This window comes from Vicugna pacos, chromosome 8 (genome assembly GCF_048564905.1).
Source record: "Vicugna pacos chromosome 8, VicPac4, whole genome shotgun sequence".
Classification (NCBI taxonomy): Eukaryota; Metazoa; Chordata; class Mammalia; order Artiodactyla; family Camelidae; genus Vicugna; species Vicugna pacos.
In genome coordinates this window covers 24,925,966-24,952,131 of record NC_132994.1, presented here as the reverse complement: position 1 = coordinate 24,952,131, position 26,166 = coordinate 24,925,966, and the positions used below count along the sequence as shown (strand labels likewise).

At 39.7% G+C, this 26,166-nt stretch overlaps 1 protein-coding gene across 2 annotated transcripts in view; it reads left to right on the top strand.

Moving 5' to 3' along the window:
* The window catches only part of GPR63 (G protein-coupled receptor 63), a 111,735-nt gene that overhangs the window by 21,641 nt on the left and 63,928 nt on the right, over window positions 1-26,166 (top strand). Inside the window, exons 2-5 of one of the 2 annotated variants that reach the window (XM_072965639.1) lie at window positions 16,775-22,147; window positions 22,900-22,974; window positions 25,349-25,534; window positions 25,672-25,766. In XM_072965639.1, the coding sequence (XP_072821740.1) occupies window positions 16,824-18,296 (1,473 nt within the window). In that variant the 5' untranslated portion in view covers window positions 16,775-16,823 and the 3' untranslated portion in view covers window positions 18,297-22,147; window positions 22,900-22,974; window positions 25,349-25,534; window positions 25,672-25,766. The remainder of the gene's footprint in view (window positions 1-16,774; window positions 22,148-22,899; window positions 22,975-25,348; window positions 25,535-25,671; window positions 25,767-26,166) is intronic. The other variant, XM_072965640.1, reaches the window with a different exon arrangement.

Below are 26,166 nucleotides of genomic sequence, written 5' to 3'. Positions count from 1 at the left end.
CCTGCACTGGGGTCTGGAACACAGTACCTGTTTTGCTTTGTTTTGTTTTTTGCTTCTAACTGACCACAAAGTAGCATTTTATAAAGAGCAGAAAGTGTCTAGAAGTTCATTTCTTTCCATCAGTAGCGAAGAGCCCCATCCTTTCCAGGTCCTCTTGGACATAGCATAACAAACAAGCAGAGGAAGGACATCTTGGAAAAGTGGGAAGAAGGCCCATCGCCTAGGACCCTTGGGACTTGAGGAACAAAACAGCCACGAGTTCCCTGTGTGTCCTTACTGCCTCTGATGTATCTGGGACAGGGTGCTGCAACCTGGGAATGGATGGGGAAAAAAACCCTGCTTCCCTTAGCCAGAGGACGGGGAAAAGAATGGTTGTAAACAGGAACCCTTTTTGTCAGAAACCTTCTTGGTCCCTTCTTTCTGCAGACATAGCCAAGTTATTCTAAAATCTAGACGGAAAAGCTCTCAAATAGTTAAAACAGTCTCGAAAAAGAAGTGGGAGGAGTCTCTCTACCCAACACTTAATTGCTACATTATCAAGGTAGTGTGTTTGTGGAAGAATGAACATATAGAACAATGGGACAGAATAGAACCCAGGAGTAAACCCACAAAATGTGCTCAGCTGATTTTTGACAAAGGTGCAAAAGCGATTCAGTGGGGAAAGATTTGCTTTTCAACAAATGGTGCTGAATCCATTGGCCATGCATAGGCAGAAAATGAACCTCAACCTTAACCTCATACCTTATTTAAAAATGAACTTAAATGGACCATGGACTCGAATGTAAAGTATAAACCTATAAACCTTTTAGGGGAGAAAATAGAAGGAAATCTTTAGGATCTAGGGCTAGGGAAAGATTTGTGAAACTTGACACCAAAGGTGCCACCCATAAAAAGAAAAACTGATAAATTGGATCACATCAAAATTAAAACTTTGTGTATTGCACAAGACTGTTAAGAGGATGACAAGATAGATTGGAAGAAAATAGTTGCAAACTGCGTATCCCACTAGACAGTATGTAGACACATACAGAACTCTGAAAACAGTAATAAAGCAATTCAGTTAGAAAATGGGCAAAAGGCATGAAAAGACGTTTCACTGAAAATGATGTACAGATAGGGAATGAGCCCATGAAAAGATGTCCACACCATTAGCCATTAGGGAAATGCAGACTAAAACTACAGTGAGAGATTACTACGCATCTACAAGAATGACTAAAATAAAAAAGTGACAACACTAAATGCTAGTGAGGATGCAGAGAAACTGGATCACATGTACATTGCTGGTGGGCATGTAAAATGGTGCAGCCACTTTGGAAAACTGTTTGGCAGTTGTTGTTTTTTTTTAATTAAACATGTAAACATGCAACCATATGACCCAGTAATTGTATTCTTGGACATTTAATCTAGAGAAATGAAAACTGATATTCACACAAAACCTGTGTTAAAAATGTTCAAAGGAACTTTGTATATTGTATAGAATATCTGGAAACAACTGCCATACCCCTCAGTGGGTGAGGGGTTAAACAGACTTGGAGACTGATGGGATATCATTCAGCAAGAGATAAGAGCAAACCCTCTGTCCGTGAAATGACTTGGATGGATCTCCAGAGAGTTATGCTGAGTGAAAAAAGCCAGTCCCCAGAGATGACATACTGTATGATCCTATTCATGGAACATCTTTGAAATTGTGTCATTATGGACATAAAGAATAGATTAATGGTTGCCAGGGGCAGGGATGACAGTGGGAGTGTGGGAGGGAGGGGGTAAGACTATAAAAGGGCAACAAGGATCTCTCTTCCTTGGTGGTGTTGGGACTGTTCTGTATCTTGACTCTGTCTTTATCAGTATCTTGTTTATGATATTATACCAGAGTTTTTCAAGAAACTCAGGGAAACTGAATAAATAAGATCACTGTGTTACTTCTTACTACTCTGTGTGAATCTAGTTATGTCAAAATAAAAAAAATTTAATTAAAAAATTAAATGTTACTTAGTTTAGTGTTGGGTTAAGATTCTGATATAAATATAGATGTGAGTCTAAAGGAAAGGATTTTTTTAAAAATTGGAAGAAAAAAATTCCATAATTGATTTAAAAATTAATGTGTTCACTGTAAATGTTTGATTATTTGTGAGGAATCAATTCATACAAAAGCAGGAACTGGAGGCCTTTTGCATTTTCTCAGTGTTTACCTCTTCTAGAAACTAGTGAGGCCTTGAACAAATCAGTGAGAAAGTTTTTTTTTTCTCTGCTTTCCATTTAGTTTCTCCAGTTTCTGAAGATTTGATTTATATATTTAAATACTTCAGAAATACAGGAATGTAGTGCAGAATTTAGTTTTTATGGATTTTGGAAAACGTGTTGAAGCAGCTAGCATTTTAGGAATTGGTGACTAATATTTTATTTTTCCAGAAGTCCAGGCCAGTGCAGAGTTGAGCTAATTTAGCCTCACTTGAAACCTCAGCAGCCCCTGGAGAAAGCCCTGTTCCCAAAGCACAGATGGGGACAGTCTGCACGTCCTCACAGCTCCATCCCCAGTGCTAGCTGCGAGTAATGAGCGTGCTTCCTGATTTACCGGTAAAGTGAAGACCAGGCATAATCGCTCCACGTTTCCTAATGTTAGAACAAATTTAAGTGTGTCAGTAGAGTTACCAAGGTTTGGCAACTGAAACAACCTAGCCGAGGACCCCTAAATAAGTACTTCCATCTCACATGCCTGGGCATCACCCCCCAGATCTTTTTAAAATGCAGATTCTGATTCAGCAGCTCTGGAGCCTGGTATTCTGCCTTTCTAACAAGCCCCCGGGGAGGCAGATGCTGCTGGTCCACAGCCCAACTGCCCTTGGAGCAGCAGATTTCTTGATGAATTTGCAAATTTTCTACTTTTTCATTTGACATTCCAAAGCCAACATGATAGCAATTGCCTTGTATTAAAAGTGTATCCCTTGATGCAAATCAAAAAGTATGAGTGAAATGCTAGGAGATAGAAGACATAGGAAAAGAAGGAGGAAAGAGGGGCAGACAACCAGGGCCATGGAGAAGTCCTTCTGAGAGCATCAGCAGGCAGCCTGCACCACAGGAAGCAGGAGCACTAGTGAGGGTGGAGACTGAAGATACTTAGACAAGAGAAGCAGTCAAAAGTAGATGTGGGTACCCAGTAATCCTGCTCCTGGGCATATATCCAGAAGTAACACTACTTCAAAATGACACCTGCACCCCAGTGTTCATAGTAGCACTATTTACAATAGCCAAGACATGGAAACAGCCTAAATGTCCATCAACAGATGACTGGAGTAAGAAGATGTGATATATTTATACAATGGAATAGTATACAGCCATAAAAGCTGACAACATAATGCCATTTGCAGCAACATGGATGTTCCTGGAGGACGTCATTCTTAGTGAAGTAAGCCAGAAAGAGAAAGAAAAATACCATATGAGATCTGTCATATGTGGAATCTAAAAAAAAAAAAAAGAAGAAGAACATAAATACAAAACAGAAACAGACTCATAGACACAGAATATAAACTTGTAGTTGCCAAGAGGGCAGGGGGTGGGAACAGACAGACTGGGATTTCAAAATGTAGAATAGATAAACAAGATTGTACTGTATAGCACAGGGAAATATATACAAGATCTTGTGGTAGCTCACAGTGAAAAAAAAATGTGACAATGAATATATGTAAGCTCATGTATAACTAAAAAATTGTGCCCTACACTGGAATTTGACACAACATTGTAAAATGACTGCAACTCAATAAAAAAAAGTTAAAAAAAAAAAGTAGATGTGGGAATAGCTCTGCTGGGGTGGTGGTGGAAAATAGGGTAGAACAGCTCCTGCTCTTCTCTGCTTGAGCTGAAAACACAGGCATTGGGAACCTCCTTGGAATGTGTGCCCCAGTCTGGCCTTCCATGCAGTTAGTTCAGTCACCCTCAGGGACAACCATGTGTCACACTAAGGAAAGCCACCACTCAGAAGCTCTTTCTGCAGAGTTTTGGGAACTCTCAAGACATCCAGCAGGAGACCAGCTGTGACACTGAGCCCTGTGTCCTGCACATATGATCTGTATCTTTAACGACATCCCAACATAGTTAGACAGGCCAGGAAAGTGACTAGTGCTTGTCAAAACATATCTGTCATCAAGATGGTGAAGCTCATTCACTCCCCTCAGTGTTAACTGGATCATCTGGCTATAATGAATTCTTACAGACTTAGGTTTTACTTTGATAGAGTGTTAGTGAGGCATGGCTTTATGCTTTCTTTCAAATGCATTGAAAATATTCTTTGGGATTCACATTAGTTATTTTTATTCTCTCATCCAAATAATAAAAGCACATTAAAACGTACAAAGAAAAGGAAAAACCCACATTCCTACCACCATTAACATATTACTTTTAGCATTTGGGTGATTATTTCCTTTTATGCCTCTGTGTGTGTGTGTGTGTGTAAAATAGTTATATGTTATAAAAATGAAATATTGCATCCTGTTTTTTATGACTACATTTAAAGCATTTCCCCATGTTTTTACAGTCTTAATCAACAAAGTGGCTGAATAATGTCTTACTGAGTTAACTAGGTCTCTAAATATTGGTCATTTAGGTTGAAACATCCTTAAAGAGCTGTCAGCATTTGGAATATATGTAGGGGCATGGGAACTAAAGGCAGATAATTAGGAAAAGGAAATATTCTTTCTTTTTGGTAGCTTTTTTTTTTTAAGTTTAAAATTATCTCTGAATCTTAAAGTGTGAGACAGTCCTGTTACTTTATTACAGGGATTCGCAGAGATGGGTATTTTACTTGGTGGGTAGTTATATTTAACAGAATTTTTTTAACACAAGGGAATCCCAGATTACTTTTTAGAAATCAGCCTTCTCTCACCCCCTGGCTTAGTGAAGACTTAATAAAAATTTCCTGAAAGATACCTTGCTCCTGGGGAGAGACTGTTACTGTAACACCGTGCTAACATGGGGGTGTGCAGAGAGTACACTTGGAGTGCAGAGACAAGATGCTTAGTCCAATCTGCCGCCTTGAGAGGGATTTCTGGAGAGAATGAGATCTTAGAGGAAGTGTAAGAGTGTGTAAGAGTGACCGGAGATAGAAATGTGGAAGGTCCTTTAGGGAGAGGGACCAGCAGGTGCCATGGGCCTGTCCGTCCCCAGACCTGTCATTGCATGGAGATGAAGTACTTGGAAGTCACATGGCTACTTCCATGGCCCGGGGGCCCTGTTCTTCCCGGGTGGTGGGAGAAAGGACACTAAGAAAACAACAAAACAACAGCAGCAACAAAACCCACCTAGGTATATTATCATCTGGGAGAGCAGACAGAAGGGAAGCTTTTCCCAAGTACACATGCGTCTTTTGGAAACTCCCATACGTGTTTTTTGGGTGCCAATCCTTCCATATCACCCTCTGTCCCTGAATTCTTATCAATTTATGAATATGTTGGATCCCTCAGGTTTGTTGAGGAGGAAAAAAATTGCTGTAGTGAATGGAAATCTATTAAGTGTTTACGTGATTAGGCTTGTGATTTTTATAAAAAGTTCTCCTGGCTACAGTTTGGTGGGTGGACTTAAAAGGGGAAGGCAAGACTGAGGAGGACCTCCATTCAGGAGGTTCCTACCCAGACGAGGTCATAGGGGTATAGAGGAGGGGAAACAGAGAACTACTTAGGAGGTAAAATTGGCAGGCTGAGGCGACTGGTTTGGTGCTGGTGAAGGGGCGAGAAGAAACCATGTTTGACTCCCAGGTTTTGGGTTCAAGTAAATGGATGATGAGGTCATTAACTGCAGTTTGGGTATAGAAGAAAGAGAGTAGTAGTAATAGTATCATTTTAGATTAGGACCTCTTTTTTCTTTTTCCTTTAGTTCTTTTTTTTTTAATTGAAATAGTCACTTTACAATGTTGTGTCAGTTTCTGGTGTACAGCACAATTCTTCAGTCATACATGTACATACATATATTTTTTTTCATATATGTTTTCATAGTAGGTTGCTGCAAGATATCGAATATAGTTCCCTGTGCTATACAGTACAAACTTGTTTATTTTATGTATAGTAGTTAGTATCTGCAAATCTCAAACTCCCAATTTATCCCTTCTCACCCCTTCCTCCCACCCCCACCAGGAACTGTGCTTGTTTTCTATGTCTGTGAGTCTGTTTCTGTTTTGTAAGTTTGTCTTTTTTTTTTTTTTAGATTCCACATATAAGTGATATCATATAGTGTTTTTCTTTCTCTTTCTGGCTTACTTCACTTAGAATGACAATCATCCATGTTGCTGCAAATGGCGTTATTTTATTCTTTTTTATGGCTGAGTAGTATTCCATTGTATAAATATACCAAACTTCTTTATCCAGCCATCTGTCAATGGACATTTAGGTTATTTCCATGTCTTGGCTATTGTAAATAGTGCTACTATGAACATTGGGGATTAGAATCTCTTTTTCAGTGCTTTTATTTTTCTTAGGTGGAGTTTCCTAGAAACCATAGCCTGAGGCAAAGCTAACCTAATGGAAGGGCTGTGCAATCCCAGGGTAGCAAGAGTGAGGGGAAAAGAGAAGTGAGGCAGGGAGGGAGGAAAAGCAAATGCAAAGTGGTATGTTACTGATCTGGCCACAGCTTCATCAGCTGAGTTGCCTTCTAGACAGGTTTTTAAGGAACCCTGCATGGGCCTGGTGGTTAGTCAGAGATGTAAGGAAGAGACATCCTTTTTGTCTTGTATGCCTCCTGGGCCAAAATTCGCCCCAGAGTATTTCGACCTCCACTCTTAAAGGAGCCACTCTGGGCAGCCAGTGGAAAGCCAATCCCAGGCCTACCAGTGTGGTGAGTAATATGAGCTGAGAAGTGGATGGAGGAGCTCGAACCTTTGTGGGTTGTATGGAGTCAGATTTGGGCAGGCAGCTAACGTCCAGGGGATTTAGGGAGGCTCAGGTGGCAGGTGGGGCTGAGTGAACAGATAGGCTTGTAAACAGAGTCAGAGCACTTCCCAGGTTCTCTCTCCCTGTTCTCATGTCCTAGTTTCCCATTCATAGTCTGTAAGAGTTGCATACTGCTCTGATTTTTATTATTCTTTTATATTTATATTTTTAGTACTGCTCAGGCTTTAATCCTAGATTCATATTCCCCTAGTTTCTGTGAATGTGCTGCTTCCATTCACATAATTTCTAGACCGTAGATTTTTATATACTTGTGTTCCTCTACTTAGTCTGTTCCGGCTGCTGTAACAAAATACCACAGATTGAGTGACTTATAAACAAAGGAATTTGTTCTTCCCAGTGTTGGAGGCTGGAAGTCTGAGATCAGGGTGCTAGCATGGCAGTATGGTACTCTAAGGGCCCCTCTCCAGACTGCAGACTGCTGACTTCTTGCTGTGTCCCCACATGGCACAAGGGCCAAGGGAGCTTTCTCAGGCCTCTATTTTAAAAGCAATAATCCCATTCATGCGTATTTTGCCCTTCCAACCTAATCAGTTCCCAAAGGCCCCACCCCCTAATACTATCACATTGGCCCATTAAGTTTTCAACTTATGAATTTTATTGGAATGGGGTGGGACATAAACAGTCATACTATAGCAATTCACTGGCTCATTACTTAGAGAGCAGAACACTGCCCTGAGACTCAGATCCCACCAGGAACTTGATTGCATCCTTTCCCTGTATATTACTATGCTAATCTCTGCAGCTTGCTTCCAAATAGACAAGATGCACCAAACGTTTTAATAAAGAAGTATAAAGTAAACTCTTTTTGAAGGGTTTCAAAAACAGAATAAAAGGAGGTACTGAGTTATAAATGTGATGGCAGAATTTTTAGAGGTAATGACTCACTAGCTTTTTATTGAGTGTATGCTATATTGCCAGGCTGCTATCTGAGTTTAAGGATACAGTGCTGAGCAAAAACAGTCACACCTCTGCCTTCCTGGGTTTTTCTCTCTAGTCAGGGCAGGAACAGAGCAGGCCTGGGCACAAGTATGGATCTAGGGATGCTGTGGGTAACTGTGAAATGATTGCTGATAGAGTGTTATCACAGAGAAATACACGTGGAAATGAGACAGTAGGGTGGGGGTAGGGGTTGGCTTGGTCTTGGCCAGAGAAGATTCCCACAGTGATGGAAGAGTAGGCGTTCAGAAAGTGAACAGGAAATGGGGCTGGGTGAATAGTCAGCAGCAGGCTGTTACTCACTTAGCAAATGTTCACCAAACATGGACTGTGTGACAGGCACAGTTGTAGCTGTTGGGAATCAGTAGTGAATAACCCAGGCAAAAATTCCTGCCTCAGGAATCTTGCTGGTAGTTTTGAGTTTGGACCAGGATGATGGAGAGGGATTGGAGAGAAGTAGCCTGATAGAAATAATATTTAGGAGTTAAAGTTGACAGTTCTTGGAGGAGGGAATGAATCATGGCTGAGGCAGGAAGCTGTCAAGGTGACTCTTCAGTTTCTAGCTTGTACAGCCAGATGGGTGGCACTCCAGTCACTGAACACAGGAACTCTGGTGTGGGGTCACTTCGAGGGGGCAGGGACCATCCCCCTAAGTTTAATTTGGGCATTTAGGGATTGAGGTGCCTTTGAGATATCCAGTGCAGATGGTAAAGGAGCAGTTGGGTACTGAGCCTGGAATTCAGAAGCAAGGTTTGGGCTATTGAAACACATTTGTCAGGTATCTGCATACAGGCAGTAATTGAAGAGTGGGCAGGGAGGAGATTGTGGCATAAGAAGAAAAGAACCAAACTTTTAAAACCTTTTTTTTTTCTTTTTTATGTGTGTTTCTCAAAGTCAGACTAAATTATATTGGTTTTAATTAGCATGTGGATTTCAATCTAAGTACCTGTGTACTCCCTTTGGTGTGAAAAACAAAACAAAATTTGTGGTTTATACAAGTACTTTAGAGGTGGTAAAAGGAGATATTCAAGTTTTAACATAGCAGTTATAGATCTAGGCAGAGCTATGATTTAAGATTCCAGGCTCATTACCTAATGAGACTTGGTATTTCCTTCCAACTGTTGAATTTACTGTCAAGCACCACTGTGAGAAACATCAGTGTCAGGTAAGTAATGTATCTGTGAACTGTTCAGAAAGTCTGATGGAATTAAATTGGCCTGCATTTTCCTCTGTAATAGGCAGATGAAGATTCTCAGCAGAACAACGGCTTAATGAATGTGAGCCAAAGAATAAGAATTAGGAACAAGGGACAAAGGGAAGATGAACAAACCCTGTCACCCATAGGGCTCATCATTTCTGTTGCTTTTTGTATTTCTAGAAAATGTTCCAGAAGGTTAATTCTATGAGCCACTTAAAAAAAATACATTTTTCTAATTTTTAATGACAATTAATTTACTTTTTCTGTTAAATGCTGACCTTTCTGGCCACTTGAGTTTCCCTTTTAATTGTCATCAAAAGTCACTTAGAATAGTCTCCTCTGAAACAGAGCCCTTACTGACACTTAGTTTAACTTCTCCTTGGTGATTGTGGGGAAGAGTAACTCAAATGCAAATAAATCCTCATGTTTAATAATCTAATTTTAAAAATGTCTATGGGAGAATGAAATGTTCCTTTGAATGTTCATGAGAAAAACTCTATTTTTTTGTGGTGAATATTCTGGTTGGAATCAGAAATATATTAGGAATGGAACAGTGTTATAAATAGAACATTGCTTGTGGCTCATACTTAAAATGTGCACATAGCATTTTTTTCCCTTTACCTTCATTGCATATAGGTTTTAAGTTAGATATACCTTGAAAATAAGAGAAGTTTTGACGAAGTGATGAATTTCTCATTATAAAAATGACTTCAAATAAGCCCTCCCCTACCCCATCCACTTTACTTGATTGTTAAATGTTCTCTTTTGATTAGTTTGTTCAAAGTGTCCTTTTATTTTACCTACAGATAAACCAAAAAATAACAATTCAGCCAAAAAAAAATGCTATAGTGATATACATTTATTTGTAGACTTTTTTTTTTAAATTTTAAGGCAGGATGCCCAACGTATGTGATTGCTTTTTTTTCTTATGAAATGAAGTTGAAATTTGGGCTACCTCTGAGGTGAAATGCCTGGTTCTTTACTTCTGGTTATGTCTACCTATACGAGAACTCAGGAGTAGACTCAGGATATTTGCATCCATCCTGGTGTGTCTTTGTCTACCATTCCCCTTTTCCTGTTTAACTCTAGACGAGTAAGGAGTGGATTTATGTGTGATACATGGTGTCTTTCCTCTTAGTTTTCAATTTATTTCTTTCTTGAATGAGAGGAAGGACAGGGGTGGAGGGAGGAAGCCTTTGGGAAATTCTTGGCTGAGAGTGTGGTGAGTATCAGAGGAGGCCAGCGGTGTGGCCTTTTCTCCTCCAGCATCGCCTCTGGCCCAGAGTGGGAGAGAGATGCTCTGTAAGCCAGGACAAAAGCGCCCCTTTCTCTTAGGCATTTTCCTTTCTTTTAGATTTTCACTATGTTCAAGACAAAAGCAGACAGTCTGAGTAAGGCCAGTATTTCAAATTCTTACCTGTTTCTATTCTGCTGTGACAGTTATGAATCTGCTAAGACACCTGGGTAATCCTATTAGTCCGCTGGTCTTTACTGGCAGCCAAATATGTGTTTAGTTCGCTCCTTAAGGGATGGAAGAGTTCTAGAGCAGCAGCAATTATCTCAAAATGGTGTTGCTCAGCCCTTCCCAGTAGCCTGGGCTCAGTGGACTCAAAGCCAACTTTAGGGCGGATCCAGTGAGCAAGGGCCTGGGGTGCTGGGAGCCCTGAGAAGCCTGAACCCAGGGCCTTCACTGAGCCCAGTCATCAAGGATCCACAAGCTAGATGGCTTGCTTCTCTTGTCCGTGGTTAAAGGCTGCTTTAAATGGTCATTGCAGTTTTTAGCATCACTGGCGTACAGAGCTTTGTGTTAGGCTGACAGGTTACAAAGAAGATAGGCTGCAGCCTGCGTCCTGTTTCATTTAGGAAACAGTAAAGAAAAGTTCGACAGAAAAATAAAGATCAGTACTTGCTTAATGTGAAGAGAAATTTTACAAAGCCAGAAGTAAATAAGGAAAATATATTTTGCACCCTTATTTTCACACTAGAGAGGAAATCCTTTTCATCAGTTGAGTATATGTTCTTCTATTTGTCTGTCTAAACATACACATATACATGTATATACACATGTGCATACACACACGTGTACACACATCTACATACCTGTACAACAATGGGACTATGTTGTGTGTCAATCTGCAGGTTGATTTTTTTCACTCAGTGTATGATAAATATTCTTTGGTGTCACTGTTGTAGATTAGCTTCTTATATGTGGTAGATCCATGTTCTTTCTCGAGCGTGTGTGTACTATAATTCATCTAACTACTATTGTTGAGCATTTCAAAGAGGGTCTAGTTTTTCACTCTTAAATAATATCTGTAATAAATATCCTTATGTGCATGTTTTTACTATTATTTCTATAATACAGAATTCCAGATAATATTTAAATTATTTATTTTTAATGTAGAATAATACTTCCTATTTAACCACCAAAAAGTTGAACCAGTTTATACTTCTGCCAATGGTGTACAATAAATATATTGATTGCATAAAATAATTGAAGTGCCATAGAAAGATCATGGTTATAATACTTTTTTTAATGGTACTTTGTATTTTATAATCCAGTTCCACCTATATGTTTTTTAATTTTATTTTTAATTGAAGTATAGTTGATTTACAATGTTAATTTCTGGTGTACAGCATAGTGATTCAGTTATACATAAATATATATTCCTTTTCATATTCTTTTTCATTATAGGCTATTAGAAGATTGAATACAGTTCCCTGTGCTATACATAGGACCTTGTTGTTTATCTATTTTATATATAGTAGTTAGCATCTACAAATCCCAAACTCCCAATTTCTAGAATTCACCAGTGAAGCCATCTGGTACTGGTTGGGACATTTTAAATTACTGATTCAATCTCCCTGCTCATTATTCGTCTTTTCAGAATTTCTGGTACTGTGTTAAATCATTAAGTCTTGGTAAATTGTATGTTTCTAGGAATTTACCCATTTCTTCTAAATTATCTAGTCTGGTGGCATATAATTGTTCAGCTTCCTCATACTTAAAATGGGGATTATAGTAATAATAATCTTGCAGAGTTGCTGTGGAATTTTTTAGAAAGCTTATATTAAAAAAGCTTAAGACATTCTTTGACATTACCCTTTTTAGCAAAACTCAGGAGACACTAAGTTACTCTCTTTAAGAATAGAAATTCTCTTTTTGAGTACTGAGTAAATATCTTGATATGCTTCTAAGTACTTAAAAAACAAAACTCTAATTGTTTCAGTTTTGAATTTCCACTGCTTTTATTCCAAAAGTATAACTACATAGGTAGAAATTTTTAGCTTTCTGATTCATTTTCTCTGACACATATAGTATATTCTGTGAAAGAAAGGAAGTATATATGCTAAACATACTGATCTTGTGATTGACAGTTGAATTTGATAAAATTATCCAGGATATGAGTATATTCCAATAAGAACAAAGTCTTCCATGATGGAAGTAGTCCATGTAATCGACCTGCTACCAGATGGCTGGCCAGTGCCCCAGGGAATGATGCCATATTCAATAAGTCCAATTTTGGTCTCTGTGTTCTCAGTTGAGTACTCAGTGGCTGTAGCCAGATTGGTTTTGGTAATTGAAAATCCCATGTTGCTGAACCCATGCACAATCTCCAGCTCTACTTCTATGGTTACTTTGTTCATAATCCCTTTGGGGAAGAACAAGAGTAGAAAAAGAAGTTGGTTAACTTCTGTAGAATGTGTCATCTTGTCTACCAGATTGTTTAGCTCCTTAGTTTTCAAGTTGCTATCTGGTGAGTATTTACATGGCCAGCTGGCCAGATCATTAGCTACTGTCCATGGATAAGTATAGATCTGTACCTCTGACATGTTTCCTTCAAAATGGAACAACCGGGTACAGTCAGCCCTCCATATTGACGGGTTCTGCTTCTGCAGCTACAACCAACCACCGATCGAAGATGTTTGAAAAAAAACCCAGGATGTTCCAGAAAGCAAAACTCGAGTTTGCTATACACCAGCAAACACTTACTTAGTATTTTCATTCTGCTACATGTTATCAGTAATCTAGAGATGATTTAAAGTATACAAGAGGATGTGTGTAGGTTATATGCAAATACTACACCATTTTATATAAAGGACTGAGCATCTTGGATTTTGATATCCATGGAGGCCCTGGAACCAATCCCCTGGGGATTCCAAGGGGTTCCTGTATACCGTTCAAAGTTTTGCCCACTGGGAGGTTTTCCCTTTGCCATGTCCTTAAGGGCTCCTGAGTGGGGCTGTAGTGTTACAGCTCTTCACCCTTGGGTGGCACCAACATGCTGTATAGAACCATTTCTAAGTCACACCTCAATTTTTCTTCTTTAATTAACTGGTCATAAGGAACTCCTCTTGATGAGGCCACAGGAGAAGTTTGAAGAGAGGATCAATGTAGCAAGAATAAGAGCTATGGGAATATGAGCCATTTGCTTATATTACCTAACTATGCCCACAGCACCCATGAGATGTGACTTCACATATACCACTTCTGTTTAAGGTGAAGAGCTCTGTGCACACCAGACTTCATGGCTTCAGGTCAGACAACACTAAGTTCATGTGGAATGCTTATGCTGTGTGGCTTTGTTCCAAAATCCTAAAGGTCTCTGTTCACCTATAAAGGTTGTAATTCACCGATAGGGGGCCCACCCCATGCCATGCAGAATGCCTGTCTGCCACGGACACTTAAAACACCAGTGAATCTGTCAGGCTATGTAGCCCAAGTGGTGGAGCAGCTGTCATGGCACTCTGGACCTGTTGCTGAATCTTCTCTTATTAAATGTCCCACTCAAACCTGGCAGCTCTGCAAGATAAATGGGTCAGAATAACATACCCAAATAAGTATACGATGCCTTCCAAGTCCAAAAGAGCCTACTAAGTGCTGTGCCTATATTTTAGTGGAAGGAAGAGCCCACTGTCACCTTGGAAGAGCTATCTTGACATGCTACAAGATCCCCAGAAAATTACAAAGATGGCAGGCCTTTGAATTTTTGGAATAATCTTACCCTGCCCTTTGGGACACCTGGTTTTACCAAGTATAGAGTAGTAACTGCATACTGCTCAGTCAGCATATCATGGAAAGCATGCCGTTCTATGGAACGGAGAGGCAGTCAACGTCCCTGTGGGCTGTGTTGTGAGAGGGTGCTGGAGAGCTGATAGAGCCCTGGGGTTGGATAGTGGGGTGCCAACTGGAGCCAGACTGCCCAGGTGTACTTTGCTAACACATATAAGGAAAAAAAATAATAATTTCCCCAATTAATAGCTATTTACCAGGGAATGTGCTGATCTACTCCATAAATGAAATCACCGCTGGTACAGCATCTGCACTGCGCATGATCTATCTGTTTTCTGCAGGTGTGTTAGGGATAATCACCATCATCCTTTAGGTCCTTGGTGGTGACACTGTTCTGCTCTGTTCAGTTACCACTCCACCATCTGCCTTTTTCCTTAAAACATTAAAAAAAACCCTCTTATCTAATGACGTATTTTTCATACTTCTTGTCCTTTGGAGTTGTACACTTTATTTAAAAAATCTTTACATTACTGTCATTTCAGTGTAATTTTGAGATTCAGGGTCTATGGTTGGTATGTCCTGCTAAATAAAGGTTTGATGAATGAGTAATTGAATGAATTGAGTTAGAGATTTTTATGGTAATGGCAGAAAAATGTTATGACTACATACGTACATATATCAACCTAAAAAGCATCTTTTAAATTATGGTTCCATTCCAGCCTTTGTTTTTGTTCCTCAACACAATCAAGGAAACTAAGTGTTTAGAAGTGTGTACTGCTTCAGGATGGATATGTTTGTTTACTTGATCAACCACAGTTACAACTGTGACCTCAGGCTTAAGCTATACATTTATAATTTTTCTCTAGAAATAGCATGGTATTGAGACTGATTTATGTAGTGAACACAGTCTTTATTCTTTTTGTATGTATATGTAGGTAGTTATAAAGAGACTTATGGTGATTATGGTGTAAAGCTCCCAGTGCCCCTTTCCCCACTGGCCCTTTGGGTAAATAAAATTTGAGAGCCACTGGGCATTAGTAGGGCAGCTTATTCAGTTAAGTTTTGCATTTCAAAGTGAATATGTGAGGATGGATAATATCTAGCAGGGACAAAGAAATTAAGTCATAAAAGTGAAAGTACATGGCAAAACTACTATTTTGAACAAACAGACGAGTATTCTCCTTATTCCTAAAACCAGCCCTGGACAGCACTGGGGACTGTAGAGGGATCTGAGTATGGTAGAGAGCCCATGGTTTGGCTTCAGTGCTGGATCCTGGGTCTCGTGAATGGGATCCTTCTACCCTCTATACGACAGGAAATGAGTAAATAAACTTTTGGCATTTACCCCTAAAATCGGTGACTAATTATAAGTTCAGATAATGAGAAAATTGCAGCATTGTCTTAAATGTCTGCAATTCCCCCCCCCCAATCTTTTGTATTATTAAAGGAATCTACCGGGAAATCCAAAGGGTGTTCTTTCCAATGAAAGAGATTAAAGTTACCTTTCTAGTAAAGAAGGTAGAAACCACATCAGAAAAGTGGGATAGTAAGATAGTAGATTAAGAAAGTTCCTTAAAAAAAAAAAAAGTTCCCTACAGAAAACTCAAGGGTTTCAGAAATTAAGAAGTTCGGAGTAAGGATAAGAGAAAGATGATAACAAACTTTTTGGAGCAAGATAACTAAATATCTTTATAAGTTTTCTAGAACTCATTTTCCATACCTGAATATCTTTCTAGTCATTGTCTTTAGAATCCCCATTTTTCTTACTTGGTTGACATCTTCTACCAAGTTGCTGACATACAATAAGGTCAGTCTTGGAAGCAATTGAGGAGATAGAAGTATTTGTGTCAGAAAATAAAGGATGGAAATGGGTGGGCATGGCAAAGAAGAGAGAATATGAGAAGCCAAGAAACTTCAGAAAAGGAAAAGAAGTCTTGAAAATGTGACCAAGACGTTTTGCAGATAAATTTTCTACTCTTCTTGAATAACTTCTCCAATAGAGTTGTGTTGGGATTTATGGGAAGAAACACTTAGAAAAAAAAAAAAATAGAAAGCCTTGGAACTTTCAGATCCTTCATTGAAGATAACCTAGTGCCTACTTGTGAAAGTGTTAAAGCAAAAGTGTGTGATTATCATGTGTTAAATAGGAAACTGATTTCAGGGTTCTTTGCCAACTAGTTCTGTGCTAATGTAAAAATGGAATACGAACCTGTACCAGAGAGCTATCAAGAAAAGCGCTAGCACTCTCAGGAGAACTAGATCATAAAATCTGTATTAATAGCGACTATTTGGAAAGGCTATGCTGCTTCTGGAAATTTAAAGAAAAATTGACTGTAAAGTTATACTTTTTGCCATTGAGACAGTAATACATTTTGATTCTTTTCCCTTTCACTTTATATATGAGTGTCATGAAAGTTCCACTCTGGTTGACTAAAAATAAAAACAACAATATTTTAGTGCTGACTAGACTAGAGAACTATATATAAAATAGATAAACAACAAGTTTCTACTGTATAGCACAGGGAACTATATTCCATATCTTGTAGTAACCTATAATGAAAAAGAATACAAAAAGGAATCTCTGTATGTATATGTATGACGGAAACATTATGCCGTACACCAGAAACTGGCACAACATTGTAAACTGACTATACTTCAATCAAATATATATATATATATATTTTTTTTAAACAGTCAAAAAGAAAGCAACACTGGTCCTTCCTGATGAAAGGTAAGGAGTCAAATGTTACTTACAAAGCTCATTTCCCATTTGTGTGTGTGTGTGTGTGTTTTGGGCTTGTTTTCAGGCAAAAAGACTCCTGTGGAAGGTGGAACTCTTGGTCCGTTTTCCGGAGTGTGTTTCCAAGCCCATCAAGGAAACTTGATACTGCTGCTCTGTGTTGAAGTGCTTGAAGAACATCACCTCTCCGCCGGTGCCCTCCATCCTGCTGAAACCATGGTCTTCTCTGCAGTGTTGACTGCTTCCCATACGGGAGCATCCAACACAACGTTCGTAGTTTATGAAAACACCTACATGAATATTACGGTCCCTCCACCCTTCCAGCATCCCGGCATTGGTCCACTGCTTAGATACAGTCTTGGAACCATAGCTCCCACTGGGATGAGTTCGTTGACAGTGAATAGCACAGCCGTGCCCCCAACACCAGCAGTTTTTAAGGGCCTCAACTTGCCTCTGCAAATCATCCTTTCTGCTATAATGATATTTATTCTGTTTGTGTCTTTTCTTGGGAACTTGGTTGTTTGCCTCATGGTTTACCAAAAAGCGGCCATGCGATCTGCCATTAACATCCTCCTGGCCAGCCTGGCTTTTGCAGACATGTTGCTTGCAGTGCTGAACATGCCCTTTGCCTTGGTCACTATTCTCACTACCAGATGGATTTTCGGCAAATTCTTCTGTAGGGTATCTGCCATGTTTTTCTGGTTGTTTGTGATAGAGGGAGTAGCCATCCTGCTCATCATTAGCATTGACAGGTTTCTTATTATAGTCCAGAGGCAGGATAAGCTAAATCCGTATAGGGCTAAGGTTCTCATCGCAGTTTCTTGGGCAACTTCTTTTTGCGTAGCTCTTCCTTTGGCAGTAGGAAACCCTGACCTGCAGATACCTTCCCGAGCCCCCCAGTGTGTGTTTGGGTACACGACCAGTCCGGGTTACCAAGCTTATGTGATTTTGATTTCTCTCATTTCTTTCTTCATCCCCTTCCTGGTGATCCTGTATTCATTTATGGGCATACTCAACACCCTTCGGCACAATGCCTTGAGGATCCATAGCTACCCTGAAGGTATATGCCTCAGCCAGGCCAGCAAACTGGGCCTCATGAGTCTACAGAGACCCTTCCAGATGAGCATTGACATGGGCTTTAAAACGCGTGCCTTCACAACCATTTTGATTCTCTTTGCTGTCTTCATTGTCTGCTGGGCCCCGTTCACCACTTACAGCCTTGTGGCCACGTTCAGCAAGCACTTTTACTATCAGCACAACTTTTTTGAGATTAGCACCTGGCTACTCTGGCTCTGCTACCTCAAGTCTGCATTGAACCCACTAATCTACTACTGGAGGATTAAGAAATTCCATGACGCCTGCCTGGACATGATGCCCAAGTCCTTCAAGTTTTTGCCGCGGCTCCCTGGTCACACGAGGCGACGGATACGCCCCAGTGCTGTCTACGTGTGTGGGGAACATCGGACGGTGGTGTGAATGTGGGAACTGCCTGACATTTGGGGTGATGGATCTTCTTTATCTGACTTCGAATTTCCTTTCTCATGGCTTCTCCACTTAAAATATATTGTTTTTCATAGGGTGTGTGTATATGTGTGTATGTGTGTGTGCAGTGTAAAGACAGAATGGTGATTAGTTATAATTCTGTTACCAAGGATACACAGTAGGGATGTGATCACAAGTGTTACCTCCAGGGTTCAAGAGAAATCCTTGATTTAGGCTGGAGAGATGGTTTTCTATTCCTTCGATCGATTTTGTTTTTGTGGTGGGAATCAGGATTGTGCTTTATTGAGCCTGCAGTTACACTGAATTGTAGGCATTTTGTATGCTGCTAAGAATATGCTTAGTTGAGTTTATCAATTCTTTTATTTTTTCTGGAAGACACTGCTGCTTTTTGTCATCACATTGGAGCCAAAAACCACATACATCTCAGTAGATAAATATTTAGTTTTATTTTAAAAAGTAACCCATAGGGGTTAGTGACATTTTAAAGGTCATTAATATTTACTTTGGTGCACTTTAAGAAACAATGTATAAACTAATCCAGTCATGTTTTTCAGAATTGTTTTTATTCATGACATGTGCTTTAGGAAACATCGCATTATTTCTAGGAAGATAGGGTTTTTTTTTTAATGTTTTATTTGCATATACAGTCTTAAAGGGGAGAACATAAAAATGTAGAACTTTTTTCCTAAGCACAATAGCTTTAGAGCAATAGGGCAGAGTCAAGGAGATAGCAGCACTCTTGCAAATTTAAAAGGGATGCAGTGACGGGGTGGCTGGTGCAGGCTGTGACGATTCCATTTACTCGAGGATTCTCTGAGTCCAGTGCGGAGAAGGGGCACCATTTATTAGACATCTGCCATGTGCCAGGCACTGTGCATCACTTTATCCTCACAGTGTCCTGTGAGGGAGGGATTATTTCTGCCTTTTTACAGATAAAGAAGGCAAGTTTCAGAGAGACTAAGCCCTGCCCAAGGTTCTCTAGACCTGGGATCCAAAAATCTAGAGTCCTGGGTCTTTGCAGTTCCACACACTGTACCACACAGACACCTCCTTCAGGTTTGGACGTTTCATAGTCAAGAGGAAACTATGTGTATCCTTTCATTTTTTTTTTTAAAGACTAAAACTTTTTTGAAAATAGCTTCTTTTTTTTGTTGTTGTTTTACTAAAAGAAATGTGAAGCCATTACAGAAAGTCTGGAAAATAGAAAAAAAAATCACTCATAACCACCTTTTTAAAGTGGAACTTAAAAATCTTGACTAAATAAGGCTATAAGGAAATAAGGCGCTTTTTTGGTTTGCAGAACGAGTGACAATTATTGAGAACTTAAATACAGCTGTATATAGGTCTTAGCCTTGTGGATCTGGATGTTTTCAGTTGTCCAGCTGTATTTCTCAGTGTTCTGGGCAGAAAGGCATTGTCACCCCCAGTGCTTGCCCGGAGCAGAGCTGGCCTTTGTGAATGTCCTCAGAGGCGTGTCTCTAAAAAGAGGTGAAGATAAGCAGTGGTGCGAGCCTAGAGCAAGTTTTCAGCAGGTCTGGGATTTGGAATGACCTTTCTCTTGCTCACGATCTGCCCCTGCCCCGCCCCAGGTGCATCCTGAGCCTTACTTAGGTGCCCTTCTCTCTCCAGCCACTGGAACACTTTGTGAAACAGCCCTGGGGGATGGGGCTTCAGACTGAGGCCGTAAGTGCTGAAGTGTAGCCTCGTGGCTACACCATGGGCTTTATAAATCGGCAGGTTAACCAGGAACACTTTTTGGATGTATAGTATCTTTTCAGAATTTCAGTGCTTTGTGACCAGTAGACAGCGAGCCTTCATTTCTTCAGTTGTACAACCGGAGAGTTGGATTCTCTGAACCTTGAAGGTCTTGTCCAACTCTGATGTGAAAGTAGAGATTTTGAAGAGCCCAGCTGACGTCAGCATTGCTCTTTGGTCTCCGGTATTATTTCTTTACATTTCACTTCAGTAGATGTTTCTTAAAATTGAATGTCTGAAGAGCACAGGGCACCATATCAGGAGTTAGGACTTTGGAAGGTGGATGACATCCTGAAGGACCTGGGAAACCCTGCTCTTGGGCAATTGTCATGGTATGAGAACCCGTTTTCCAGTAAACTTCCTTTTTGGGATTCAAGTATGTTATTCAACATGTTGCTTGAGGGTCATCTTCTGATGATAGTCACCTACCTCTTTGGTTTCTCATTCGTATTACTCACAGGTAAAATTGCTTTTATCCATAGGGATCTTATAGGACGTAAACACTGTAGTAGATATCACTAGCACACTGAAGTGTATCATGCTTTTCATTTTCAATATTAACTAGATTTCAAGGAGATGTTAATAAGTATATTTGAAATTAGACTTTCTCTGGAGGAAAGTCAGCATGATTTGTATTCATCTTACGTATTGGCAGTGGGTCTTGAGACTCCTTTTGTGGTTGGAGTTGAAACTGACCTTTGTTGTCTTTGTCCTATTTTTATGAGCAATCCTTGGGTAGTTTTGTGCTGCCTGGCAGGTGCTGCATCGTCTGGTGAGAGCTCTGGAGTGCCTGCTAAGAGGCTCGGTGTTTGTGAAAGAAGGCCACGAAGGGCCTTTGGAGAATTCAGGCATAACACCGGACAGCAGTTCTCTTTACACTGGATCATCTCAATCTGAGGACAGTTTACAAACCATTTTGAACGTTTTCATTATGTATACATTTGGAAAGCTTTAAAACAAAGTACTGTGGTGTACCTTTGAAAAATTTAGGTGCAGAATCATATGCTGCCTATTCTTCTATATTTTCTTGAGGGGAAAAAAAGTACCACTACTGTTATCACCACAGGCTGAATAATCAGAAATGTTTTTGCTTTTGTTTTTGTTTCTGGCTAGTAAGTAAGAAGCATGAAAGAGAGAATGAAATATCTGTGGTCAGAAGAAAGAGTCAAAAGAAACCCCCAATAGTCTGGAATAGTGATACTCAGACTTTAATCTGAATTTGTGTCTAAGCGTTCCCATGGGGGGCTTGTGAACAGTTCAGATCCCCAGGGCCCCTGGAGGGTCTGCAATTGGGCTCAGGAATGCACACTTTTATTCTGTTGGGTGTTTGGCCTGATTCTGGTTCAGGTGGTCTCTGGGGCATACTCTAAAAACACTTTCCTGTGGAAAATATATCCACTTAAAATATTGTCTGTTTTATTCAAAAAATGTCTGTTTTGTGTTGGAAGCCATTATCTCCTAGTCCGTGGGCAACCCGCAGCAAGAGGAACATCTGTGTATCTACCATTTGCCGCCTCGTGTGTCTGCGCCGGGTCTCACCAGCATCGGCTTCACCGTCTTTCAACTGGCAAAATTCTGATAAACCGTATAGTTTCACAGTAGAACAAAAAAAGTGACTTAATATTTGAAAGTCTCTCAGGAGTCTGATTCCTCTAATATTTCTTTTCTCATGAGGTGGAAAGAGGTCCTTACTGTGTGTAACTTCCTGAAGGGGATGAGAGGAGTGCAAAGATTCACCTGATTCCTGCTGCTCTGCTTACGCCAGTCCTGTTCAATGGAAGCATGAAGAAAATAAAATAACCATTTTAATCTACACATTTCGGTTGCTGACAAGGATATTTAACTTAATTTTTTCTTGATCTTTGCTTTTGTTTACATGAAAATATTTATGTATAGATCACAGGAAAAAAAAGTGTTCACTGGCTTGACATTTTTATTCTTCCATGATTTTTAGTTTAAGTTTAAAGAACTGCTTAATTCCAATTTATTTTCACAACCATAGTCTTCATTGAAAACTCAATTTTTATAATAATAAATGAAGACATCAAAGCACATGTTTGTTATTACAGGTAAATGGTGATACATTTCTTAGGTATATATTGGTACTAGTCCTTTGTAATTAAAATTAATTTATTTTACAATAGTACCGACCTATATGAAAAAAAACACTTTGAATTTTGGGTTGGTTGTAATATTAAGAAATCAAAAGTTATGATTATTTGTGTATATTCTTATTACAACCAGGAAAAGAGCTCCCAATAAGAAGATGAATAAAAGTTTACCATTTCTAAAAGTTGAGTTTTTTTTTTTAAAGGACTACTTCATTTATCTTAGAAAAATTTGTCATCAATAATACTTTCTGTTAAATTAAAATCTGAGTTTAGTTTCAAATCTTGCCTCCTTTGAATTTTTACTTTCAAATTAGCTCTCAAAGCCTGTGTGTGTATAACTATATTCTAGTTTTAGAAGTTCTCAGAGTAATTAAGGGTGAAATGAAACTTGGCAAAAGATCATTGGTATTAAGAGACAGTTTTAAGAAATTCTGCCTTAGAAGAGTTATAAAACTTTTCCTGCTAAGTCATTTGAAACTGGATTGTCACTAGCAAAGCAATGACAATGTTTGCTTCTATTTTGATGAAACAGTTTCATCCTGCACTTCCTTTTCTAAAATCTAAGGCCTTTCTAAAACCTACTTTTAAATCTTGAGGAAATATCATTTATTTGTATATGAGTTTTAAGTTTTGTCATTTAGACCTGAGGGTTTTATTTTGTCTTTTTTTTCACTCATATGCAATAGCTAAATATATTTCTTATTTTTAAGTTCCAAAGGAAGGTTGGTTTACAAAAGAAGGTTGTCATTCGATCTACATCTGATAGTTCCTCCTGAAATGGAAAGGTAAGAAAGATCCAGCAAAATAGAGGAACATGTCGAAATAAAAGCATTTTCATTCCTACCATGAAAATAATTAGCCCCACTCAACCCATTCATAATAAAGAGAACCTTTAGGAGACATGTCTAACATCAAGGTGCAATCAATTAATTTAATGGAAAAGAAAAAAAATTCATGGCTGTATCAGCCAGCATTTAACCCAGGGAAGCAGAACTAGTAGCAGATGTTTATTAAGAGAATTATTGCAAGAACTGGCTTACATGATTGTGGTGCTGGGAAGGCAAATCTGAAATCCAAAGGACAGGTTGTCATGTAGGACAGGCTGGAAATCACAGGCACAAACTAAAGCTGCAGTCCGCAGGTGGAATTTCTTCTTCCTCAGAAGTCCCTCAGTTCTGCTTTTGGCCTTTCAAGTGGTTGAATCAGACCCACCCGGATTATCTAGGATAATCTCCCCTAGTTAATGTGGACCGATTACAGACGTTAATCACAGCTACAAAATACCTTCACAGCAACACCTAAAAATATAACAACACCTTTCTATGATGCCATGGTGGTGGTAGAAAAAGCTCAGTCACATCAGTCTCAATGTGGAGATTAATGTAATAACCAAGACAAGTTTGTTGAAGAGGCTGGGAGACATTTTCTGACTGCATTATATTCAAATTGACATAATCACGGCACAATATTTATCTCTGGATTTCACTATTCTGAAACTTCTCCAAAGGGAGTAATCAATTGATCAGATGATTATGTAAATTAACTTCCTTTCTGTGTAAGCTTTAATTCTTTGTGACACTTGCCAAGGATGATGCCTTTCTTAGAAATTTTAAAGCTTGTATAATTTAAACAGTACTAACTCAGCATAAAAATACGCTAATAGTAATAATGATGGGTGCCATTTTGGGGCTACTTATTGTAGTCAAAATATACTTTGTTTTAATCTACAGTATTTTCCTCTTTTTTCCAGTTGAGGAAACTATGTTCCCAAGAGATTAAGTAACCGTTTCAGGCAATAGCTTGGATTCAATTCCAGGCCTAATGCCAAAGTTTTATTTCTCTAAACCACCTTGCCCATCTTATTCCCTGATAACAGAGCTGAGTTTCTAGTGAGACAAGCTTACTAAACATCATACTAGATGTTTACTCTCTCTCTATGCATGAGATAAATACTCATAGCAGAAGAACCCATACGCAAAGTTGTGGGCATCAGAACAAAACCTCGGCTGGTTTGTTGTTGATTTTACATCATTAACTACATTTGGCTAAATCAGAATTGAGACTCTCAAGCTGACTGGGCCCTGGGGGCCTTGGGTACACCATCAGAGATGTCACAGAACCTTCAGGACCTTGCTGACTGGCAGAAATTTGGGGGAACACTTCCATACCTGCTTCCCTTAGACTGCATAGATCCCACAACACCTTTTGGAAAAAGTTTCACCCTGGTGCACAGTTGGGGTTCAGTTATGTACCCAATTTGTCTGAAGTGCTGGGGTTTATAGTAGCCAAGACCAGGGCAGTGGTGGTGGTGAAATCAGGAGTCCTGAGGGCTTCCTGCCAGTTTGTCACTCCTGCTGTGTCACCAACCGGGACTCCTTTAGCTGACCTGAAATGGCAGTGTTTTAAGATACTGATTAATTCATGATTACTATAGTAATTTGAATTGTTTAGTTGATCAAATCATTTGTACAAAAATAACCCCCCCCAAAACTCTGTAACTATAGTTTGTTATATATTCTTGCAAATGATGAAAAAATTTAGTTGTGTAATTTATCTTATTGACCTGTGTTCTGTGACAGTACCTCGGTTAAGAAGTTTTCTAATGCATTACAGCTGACCCTTGAACAACAAGGTTTTGAACAGGTCCACTGAAATGTGAAATTTTTGAATAGTAAATACTGCAAAGCTACAGGACCTGTGGTTGGTTGAAGCCCGGGGCAGAACCCTGCAGCCAGCAGGACCGCCACCCAGAGAGGCGGAGAGCTGGCTGTAGATTCTACATAGATTTGCCACCTCCTGCAGGCTGGACGCCCCAAGCCCCGCGCCGTTCAAGGATCAGCTGTATTCCCTAATAAGCAGATGAAGAAACAGTTTTAGAACAATTAAAAGACGTTCCCAACTTCTCGCAGCAGTTAGGAGGTAGATCTGGGATTCAAACTCAGCTCGACAGCTCTCAGCTTGAGAGCTCTTCACCATTTCACTTCCAGTCGGTGGTACTTTACTGTCAGAGAGCAAAAGGCTGTGAAGTGAGGTTGTGAGATTTGGAAAAACCAGTAATCAAGTAAGCAGAGTTGAATAGGTGCATTTTCATTAGTTGAAAGAAGAATAATAGAATGTTTACATTTTTAAGGAAATAACAGGTTTTCTTTCTATTTTAAGTTCATCACCCAAACTTTACCACTAAAAAAACCAACTGAGCTTGTGGACAAAGGGACACAGGCAGGTCAGTGTGAGGAGGCCAGGAGCAGCTGCTCCCCAGTGTGGAGGCAGGCGGTCTTTGTCTGCAGCCTGGACATAAACCTCCGAGGGCATCTGAGCTGGGTCTCCATACCCACAGCTTGTCTGGTGAGTATTGCTGTTGCTGTCACTTCGGCTTTTCTGGACTTAGGCTGGAAGAGCTTTTTCTTCAGGGATGCCAGGGACTCCTCGGGAAAACTGTCAGTACCCAGGGAATGTCTTTCTGCTCTCACCTCCTCTTCTAGGATTCGTCTGATGAACAAAGTAGCTGCAAATGCACAGAAGACGTTTCTCTCTGACGGGAAGAAAGATGGAGTTTTCTTGGATGACTTCCCCAAAGGTATTTATAGTCTCAAATGCTATGATTAACTCACAATATTTTATGTTCATCTGTGTGAAGGCTACCATTGCCAAGCAACAGGTTCTATTAGCTCTCTCTCCAGGGCAAAAGGCTTCTCATGAAAACAAATTTACAGCATAACAAGATGACACTGATGGGAAATAGAGAAATGTAATCTGACAGAGACACGATGACAACCAAAAAAAAAAAAAAATACAACACCAAGAAACACCCAGACATCAGCTCAGTCTTGATGTCTTGATTTCTAGCCCTACCTTTCCCCCTGGAGTTCTCACGTTTCTTTCCCACTAGGCACTAAGCTCCCCGAGGACCGGGCACTGTGCTTGTTTACTTTTTCTCCAGCACCCAGCCTGGTGGCTCGGAGAGGGCTGGTTCTCAA